The 9,718-nt window shown below is 36.0% G+C and overlaps 1 protein-coding gene across 1 annotated transcript; it reads left to right on the top strand.

Moving 5' to 3' along the window:
* Positions 1 to 703: 703 nt before the first annotated feature.
* On the top strand, positions 704 to 6,614 carry LOC127630942 (microtubule-associated protein RP/EB family member 1-like). The gene is made up of 7 exons (XM_052108837.1): positions 704 to 841; positions 1,295 to 1,451; positions 1,785 to 1,930; positions 2,045 to 2,228; positions 4,210 to 4,316; positions 4,825 to 4,977; positions 5,065 to 6,614. Exons 2-7 carry the CDS (start codon positions 1,331 to 1,333, stop codon positions 5,113 to 5,115), a joined length of 762 nt encoding a protein of 253 aa, XP_051964797.1. The 5' UTR covers positions 704 to 841; positions 1,295 to 1,330; the 3' UTR covers positions 5,116 to 6,614.
* The last annotated feature ends 3,104 nt before the right edge of the window (positions 6,615 to 9,718 follow it).

The raw sequence follows: 9,718 nt of genomic DNA, 5'->3' as shown, positions 1-9,718 counted from the left end.
TTCAAATTGTTCCTCGAATGGAATGGCAGGCCGGGTAAAATGGTCTACCGGCCCTGGGTTTGGGTAAGCCAAACATTACCCACCCCTGCTATACACAGTTTATTAATTTACAACATTTATTTATAAAAATAATTATTTCCTCCCAATTCCCTATGTGCTCTAGGTTCTTATGGAGGCATAGTGACTCGCCTCAGTCTCAGGTGGACGAATCTCTGGCTTATTGAGCACGTTACCGTGGACACGAGGAGGTTACCCCATGTGACTCTACCCACCCTAGCAACCGAGCCAATTTGGTTGCTTAGGAGACCTGGTTGGAGTCACTCAGCATGTGCTGGATTTGAACAACATGCAATTATTAAGTTATTTATATATTCATATAAACATATTTAACAAACATAAAGCTTTTCATTTGTATAATTCTATCAATTCAAAAATAAGTTTACCATAGGTTTTGATGATTTCTGCATGCATTTAAGTTTTTCAGGTATGTTCTTTTTTCAGTCGGTTGATAATTACTTTTATTTTGAAAGCTGAGATTAGCTATACTTTTAATTTGGTTGATGATGATTACTTTTAGTTTGACAGCTTAGATTAGTTATGAGTTTCATTCGTTGATGGTGATGATGATGACTTTTATTTTGACAGTTGAGAGTTGGCAATTGTGTGTTTTTTCCAGTTGGTAGATAATAACTTATTTGGACAGCTGTGATTGGTTAGTAAACCTCTGTTGTGTACGCAGCTAGTGTTCAGCACGCTGCTGCAGGTTTGGAACGACACGCCGGTGAAACAGCAGCTGGTTTTGTCACATCACATCAAAGTTAAGAGTTTTTCTGGACCAAACGTAAGATAATGCCATTGGTTTAATGTATAACACTCATAACTCGATAATTGTAAAATACTTTCAGTAATTGTTATTTTACGTTATGATTTAAAAGTTTGACAGTTAAAAAGACAACGGTCAGCTGTTTCAATTAAAAAGCTATTCATAAATGTTTTAAGCGGTTAAAACTTAAAATAATCCTTAAAGCTGAGCTTTCAGTCACTACTCTACAAAGTAAACAGTATAGGCCTACACCAAATTTAACAAAACTATTTTATTTTCTAATTTTATATACGTATAATGTCCATATTCTTGTTTCAGGGCTAAAGCTCTGGATACGACATAAAATTACAGCCTCAAGTTGAAGTGATATTAAATAGGAAGTAATGTGATGTGATGTGATGTGATGTAGATGGTTTGAACGTGTTTAAGGAAATGAGACCTAACCCATTTATGAACAACCTCTTTTTCCAGCCACTTTAAGTTAAATTCATCGGTTTTGTCTCAGCCATGGCTGTGAACGTGTACTCGACATCAGTGACTAGTGAGAACCTGAGCCGCCATGACATGCTCACATGGATAAACGAGTCTCTACAGATGAACCATGCCAAGATCGAGCAACTGTGCTCAGGTCAGTGACCAGCTGTCTGGTTCCTTCACTTTACACACCCAACTTGAGTAGATCTTACAGACACTTATATTACAACACTCACTATGCTTTCTTGACAAATATAAAGTATGGTTTACACTTTTGTTTTTAGTTACAAACTATTAAGAAAAACAGTGGGATGTGTCCTGGATTGACTGTCATTTGCATGCTAAATTTGCTTACAATATCTAGGTCAACATTTAATGCACATTAGTGAGAGAATGAACAAAGATAGGACAGTACTCGGAGCAGGGGGAATGAGAGCAATGAAAGGTTGAGCATTTTTATTTGTTGACTTTGCTGTTGTGTTTCAAGGTGCTGCGTACTGTCAGTTCATGGATATGTTGTTCCCATCAAGTGTTCCACTGAAGAAAGTCAAATTCCAGGCCAAACTTGAGCACGAATACATTCATAACTTCAAACTCCTTCAAGCCAGCTTCAAGAAGCTGGGAGTTAGCAAAGTATGTAAACCAAAGCAACTCCATGCTACAATACCAGTAAACAAAATTATTTCAAGATGTAAAATATGTAAAGCTCGAACATGTCTTTTTTTTTAATCTTCCATTACTGTGCAGATTATCCCTGTTGACAAGCTTGTGAAAGGCAAGTTTCAGGATAACTTTGAGTTTGTGCAGTGGTTTAAGAAGTTCTTTGATGCAAACTATGATGGAAAAGAATATGACCCAGTTGGAGCAAGGCAGGGACAAGATGCAGCTGACAAACAGAGTCCAGCAAACAAGCCAAGGAAAGTCACCTCAGGTGAGGAGAGAGGGGGGCCTTATACAGATATATCACGTCTCCTGGGCAAACTAACATGCATAAATGTCTAATCTTTAAAGTAATATTCCCATTGTCAATACAAGTTAAGCTCCATCAACATCATTTGTGGCATAATGTTGATTACCACAGAAAATTATTTTGACTTGTTCCTCCTTTTCTAAAAAAGGAATAATTGAAGTTACAATAAGACACCTATATTGGAACTGAATATGGCCAATATTTGGAGGTTTTAAAGTCAGAAATGTGAAGCTTGTAATATATAAAAAGAATACATTAATTATTCTGTTAAAACTTGTGTATTGTTTGAGCTGTAAAGTTGTTTATATCTTTGTTTTTATAGTCATTTCAGGGTTTATGTTGTTATCTCGTCATGTCAACAAAGTTGTAAAATTTACACAGAATTTTTTTTTACAGATTGGCCCTATTCATGTCCATTGTAAGTGCCTTACTGTGAACCATATTTATTCCTCCTTTTCTTAAAAAAAGTACAAGTTGAAATACATTTTTGTGGTAATCAACATTTATGCCATAAATGCTGTCGATGGGCTTAACATGTATTGAATACTAAGTATTCCATTAAATATGACTATGAAAACCCTAAAAGGGATAGTTCACCCAAAGAATTAAAATTCTCTCATCCTTTACTCCCCCTCATGCCATCTAAAATGTGAATGGCTTTCTTTCTTCTGCATAACACAAACAAAGATTTTTAGAAGAATATCTCACTTCTGTAGGTCCATTCAGTGCAAGTGAATGGTGGCCAGGCCTTTGAAGCCCCAAAAACTAGATAAAGTCAGCATAAACCTAATCCATCAAACTTCACTGTTTAAATCCATGTCTTCTGAAGTGATCCAGTTGTTTTTTGGTGAGAACAGACCAAAATGTAACTTTTTAACTGTACATTTTAATCATGATTTCAAACTCTGTTACCTATAGCGCCATCTAGTGCTCTGTGCATCATCCAGCTTGAATGTTCTCATGGTCTAGCCTTGAGACTGCAATGCAGGATGTACAGTGAAAAAGGAGTTCGATTTGGGTCTTTTCTCACCCAAAAATATCCCTTTAAGTGTATAAGCCTACTATTATATAATAGAAATTGAGTTTTATCAGCATATCAGCCATTTTGGGTTACACAAGCCTTTCAGAAGTACATAGGGTCTAGTATTATAGTCGGAAGCCAGTTCCATTGCTTCAATATTAACAGGAGCATGACAGGTGCAGCTGCTATGGATTATGATCACAAAATATATGGGTGTGAACCAGTCACACACCTATGGGCCAGTCCATTAATTTAACATATATGAGAGTGACTGGAGCCTGAAGTTGAATGTGCTTGAAATACTTGTTTACTTCAGACATGGGGAGCACACCTTTCATGAAGCCAGTGGCTCCTGTAGGTAAGATGTCCAGTGCTACCAGTCACACTGCCTACCCAACTTCTATCAGTCTTTTCACCTCTGATGATGTTGTTCTGAATGTTGCATGGAAAAGTCACACTGTGGTTCTCAGAGGGGTTTATAGCGTTGGGTCTCTCACTGATTGGATTGAGGTGCACTATGTTATTTTAACAGTGTTGAGGTCAGTTTCATTTCAGTCACTTTTGGAATATTGGAATCCTTCTTATATTGAATTCTTAAAAGTATGATTCACCAAAAATGTATCATTCGCTCGTCCTCATGTCATTCATAACCTGTCTGACTTTCTATCCTCCATAGAACACAAAAGGGGACATTAGACAACATTTTAGGGACTAACATTCGGACTAACATCATCTTTTGTGTTCCATGTGTGAAAGTCATTGGTTTGGAATGACTTGAGGGTGAGTAAATACAATAAAGTTTTTTGGGTGAACTGTCCTTTGACAGGAAAGTTGACTACAGTCAATTTGAGGCTGGAATTTACCCTAATCCTGAAGGGAGGTTCACAAGTATGTATAACAAGATGTCATGTTGATCTTTAGCTCCACAGCGTTCAGCTACAGTACCCAAGTCTGTACCAAAGACAGCTCCAACTGCAATGCGCAGTGCAGGAGGTGGAGATGAAGACAAAGGAGCACTTACTCTGATGGTAAGACCTTGATGTTATCAATAAATGGACAGTAACCACATTTGCTTTCGCAATACTACTGTGTTCAATACAGAGATGTATATATTTTCAGTGTTCATATATATGATAAGGTAGAGATCACCCAAAAATGTATTCTCACCCTCATGGCATCCCAGATATTTGACTGACTGACTTCTGCAGAACACACAGTACGATTTCTAGAAGAATATCTCGGCTTTGTTGGACCATTCATTGCAAGTGAATGGTGGCCAGAACTTTGAAAGTTCCAGAAAGTAAAGAGGATGATTAGATTATGGGGGTCAACTATCTTTTAAAGCAGTGTTTCTTCTTCAATTACATTTTTAAAGTGAATGTTCACCTAAAAATGAGAAGTCTGTCATCATGTGTTCACCCTTACGATGTTTTAAATCTGTGATTTTTCTGTTTGGTTCCTCATTCTGCGATTTGAGAGCAGCTTCCAAAATGTTTTCAGACATACCTTAACGTTTTAAATTTCCCATCTGGGCAGGTAAATGACCTGAAGGCCACCATTGCAGACATGGAGAAAGAAAGGGATTTCTATTTCGGCAAACTCAGAAACATTGAGCTCATCTGCCAAGAGAAGGAGGGTGAGGGTGACCCAACACATCAAAGGATCATGGATATTCTGTACGCCACAGATGTAAGTGTATCTTAGTCTTTAAAGTGAATCTCAAACAAATGTTTCTTCAACAAGCTCAGTTGTGTTGTTTCCTCTGTTCTTCAACAGGAAGGTTTTGTAATTCCGGAGAATGATGGAGGTGAACCGGAAGAGTTTTGACCAATCCAGGGGTGACTGTTTTGAAAATGACCCACTGAACTCTGAAATGCACATTCTGTACTGGCTTATTTCTGCTATTCTGCTGGACTAGCCTTGGGTCCATTATTTTGTACTGTGACTTTTGAATGTCTTTTATTCAGGGAAGTTCTATACCTTGAATTTTCAGCTTTTTTTATTGAACACCGAAAAATAATTATTTTTGTGGAAGAATAATAAAATATTTACCAATGGCTGTTTTATATTAAGTTGTCCAATGAGGTGACATTGCTCAGTGTTTCTTGAATGGATCATGCATATCCACTAAAGGACTCTGGTAGTACTTGTACATGCCATTCTGATCCATTCATTTGTCCTGTTGTAAAAGAACAGGCATGATGAAAAAGATCCTCAAGTGTATCTTTGTGTTCTGATCCGTTACTGATCTGCACATATGATTGCTAGTTGAGTAGCTGAGTGTTGAGTGATGTTCACTTCCTCTTATAAGCTAAGACAGGATGTGTATCAACTTCTTGTTTTGCATTTCCTTTTTACACACATGAGGCAATGAGGACACTTTGTGAGTTCGGAGAACCAGCCTTAAAGGAATCGTTTGCCAAAAACATTTAATCTACTCACCCTCATGCCATCTCAGATGTGTCTTTCTTCCACTGAACACAAATATTTTTAGAAGAATATTTCAGCTCTGTAAGTCTATACAATGCAAGTGAATGGTGACCAAAAATGTGCTCCAAAAAGCACATAAAGGCAGCATAAAATTAATCCATACAATCCAAATATATTTATTTTCTCTGTACATCTTACTATTGCAGTCTCTTGGCACGTTCATGATTTCAAGTTCGATTACACTTCCTAGTGCTTGATGTATGCACATATCGCAGCTAGATGGTGTTAGGAAGTATAATCAAGCTTGAAATCATGATGAATACACATGACTGCTAAAGAGGCCGCTGATGTCAAGATTTATAATGAAAAAGGAGTTACATTTTGGTCTGTTCTCACCCAAAACCGATTGGATGATTTCAGAAGGCATGGATTAAACCGTTAGATTCAAATTTATTACTTATATATTGCCTTTATATACTTTTTGAAGCTTCACATTTTTGGTTTCACTTGCATTGTATGGACCTACACAGCTAAGATGTTCTTAAATGTTTGTGTTCAGCAAAAAAAGAAAGTCATACACACCTGGGATGGCATGAAGGAATGAGAAAATGTTAATTTTTGTGTGAACTATTGCTTTATTGGCACATAGGTTATAGAATTGCACTGAAACAGTCATTCATTTAAAATAATGATTCAAAGTTTGTGATTTTGACAACATTTGTCTTAACAAAGCTACCAATACCACCATTAGGCAAAAGTTGTCAGTCTTTGCAGCACTCTTTTATTTTACATTGAGAGACCCATAACTGCTACGTTTTTACAGTCATAAATTCGCATACAGGCAAAATGATACAATAAAGCATTCCACTATTTTTTAATTATGAAACACCAGTCATTTCTCCCATGGTTTTAGCTTCCTAGGTATCTGTGAAGCCGTTGGCTGCTGAAGACAAGGTTTGACGTCTAGCTTTTGTAGTCCTGGCACATGTTCCCCAGCTTGAATCATACGGTAAACCTCTGGGAAAGAGAGAGACTGCGGCTCCGCACCCGCTGCTGATCCATCAGACTCCATCTCACGAACCACGTCCACATCCTGCTTCTCCATCGATTTACTGAGTCGCCAACACGTATGCTGAAAACAATTGAAAGGGATTCATTATTCACTCCACTTCTCGGTGATTTAGCTCGAATGCTCATTGAACATCAGCAACATACCTTTTGTTTACAAGTACATTGTCTTCCGTGAACGCCTCTCCGACATTCCGCCAATCATACGCTTTCCATACATTTCAAAATAAAAGTGTTAGTTTTTTTTTGCGCTCAAGTCCAATGCACATAAAGCGCTATTTTGTGTAGATGTATGTGTTTTTATTGTAATGGACAAATAAATATTATACAGTAACGTATTCGAAATACTTTGGATTACTTCTTCAGCACTGGTAGATTTTTTTCACTTGTTTTGACTATAAAAACTAAATACACATGTTAAAAATACATTCTCTGAAAAACATAAATATTTTAAGCAGTGTTGTTTCTAAAACAAGATTAATCAAATTTATCATGTTTTAAGGATTTTTATATATATTTTACAGGAAAACAATACAAAAATTATTATCAAGTATAAGATTTTTGCCCTAATATCAAAGGTCTTACTAGAAAAAAGAAATTATGATCCAACATGGATTTTCTTGATAAATAAATATGATCTTATAGCATGTGCCTGTTAAATGGCTAGAAATAGCATTTTAGCTTATCATAAAGCTGACAATTTACACAAGGTTTATTTATATTTCTTCTGCTCCAAACTTACTTCAAACTTCTCTGTCTGCTTGTATGAATGTAACACATCATAAGAAAGTGTTTCACCGCTGTTCAAATGCACTTTGGATCGCATCATTTAAATGTTTTCCATCTGAAAGGACTAAGTACTAACCCTTTCATGCACGAATTATGACAACCTTCCCCCCAACTGTTTTTAATCATCTTTAGACATATATCTAAAAAAAAATTACATAATTTTTTAAATATACACATTTTTCAAAGAGATTTGTATATGTCCACTCAGGTGGACAGCATGCGTTTGGTTTGTGAAGAAATAAGAAATTGACTTGGCAAACCAATAAACAAAATTATATATTATGCTGTTAAAACTAATGTGTCACATATTTTAACATCTTCTTATACTGCTCAATGCAATGCAAACACATTCTGCATCCTCAACTCCCTCTTTGGTAACATACAGTAACTACTAAGGAGTAATACAATTGTAACATTTTTGAAGTATTGCATTTATTTTGGGAGGAAATTATGGTAATTGCTCCACTATCTTGTAGGCCTTTCTATCTCAAACTGCACTTGAGATCTTCAAAATATAAAGACACTAACTGTTACTCACATAATGGAACTAATCTGCACAAAATGTTGTTTTTGCCACATAAAACTGCAAGTTACATTCTAAAAACATAAATCAATTGATTACAGCCCAAAAAGTTACTGCAGATGAAGCATTTTCAAGAACAAGTAAGTCGCAGTAATAGAATGAATTGTAGTTGACATATAGCCAGCAATGCATGATGTCCAATTTAGTGGACATATTATTAATTGTAATTTCCTCCCAAAATAAATGCAATATTTCAAAACTCCGTGGGTCATCTTGGATATGAGAAAATGTTGTTGCACTTACAACGGCTGGCCAGTGGGTAGCAATGTATGGGATGATGCAATAGCGTCCACTGAAGTGGCTGTTGTGCAACTAGACCTTCAAAACCCATGCATACACAAGAAAACGGGTTTTGAATAGCTGTCCACTGTAGTGACCACTATGCGTGCAAGGGTTAAATGAAACAAATGAAAATAACATGCAAAGTAATCTCTTCAGTAAACAAAATACTTTTTGAATGTAACTGTATTCTAAATATATTTAAATGGTAACTGTAGTGGAATACAATTACTTATATTTTGTATTTTAAATATGTAATCCTGTTATATGTATTTACTTAATCCCCTACCCTGCTTACAAAATATTGACATTTTCCATTCCATTCAGTTTTTGCCTATAAACGCTGAGGGAAAAATATTTTGTATCATGTTGACATTAACTTTTATTAATAAAGGACAACTTGGCTGTTGTTCTTTTATTATTTAATTGTATTTCACGAATTAAGCAAGTTAACACTACGTTAACACTAATAAGGGTTGAATGGGTTACGTTACCAAATATGTTTGTGTGAAAATATTTGTTAAAATGGGAATTACTAACTTTTTAACTTGTTGGGAAAATCACTATATGCATATTTCAGCAACCTTTGACCTTAAAATTTTTTTTCCACAACATTTTACATTTCTTTACAGAAGAGTGCGCTAGACGGCTCACAAAACTGAATCCTCCATTGATCTGCATTCAAATCTCAGAATGTTTTACATCATAATTTTTTCACTCTGGAGTGTAATTTTTAATTCAAACTGATAGTTGCAAGGATTCATACTTGTTAAATCCACCACAGCAGTATCTATAAAATATATATTTTTAAATCCTCCATTGATTGTGATTGGCCCTTTCTGAACAGCGCTGCCTAAAGTAACAGGTACCACAAAACAGCGCCGTCTATGCGATGCCCGCTTCAGGAGTGGTCTGGTAGTGGTCTGTCGTCGTGTAAAAATAAATAAATGCATTTAATTTATTAAACGTTTTAAGCAACGTATTATACGATTGTCTATAATTCAAGAACTTATTAAGCCACTCTTTTTTCACCTCTATTTTCAAGGGTTTCCCAGGACTTAAATTTGAAAAAGCCAAATTCAAGTACTTCAAGCCCATTTTACGAACCCTGATATATAGTTAGTATTTAAAATATAGTGGAGTTATCATGCACTGGATTAAAATTGTACAGGTACTTCATGCCTATAGTGTGGTTGTGTGGGATTGACCAGACCTGCAGTAAGATGGACTTGGCCCTGTACCTGACACCCTACCTGTTTAAGTCAATCATTAACAAGTGAG

The sequence above is a fragment of the Xyrauchen texanus genome, chromosome 37, assembly GCF_025860055.1.
Source record: "Xyrauchen texanus isolate HMW12.3.18 chromosome 37, RBS_HiC_50CHRs, whole genome shotgun sequence".
Classification (NCBI taxonomy): Eukaryota; Metazoa; Chordata; class Actinopteri; order Cypriniformes; family Catostomidae; genus Xyrauchen; species Xyrauchen texanus.
The sequence above is the reverse complement of the archived record's forward strand: the minus strand, read 5'-3'. Positions and strand labels throughout refer to the sequence as shown.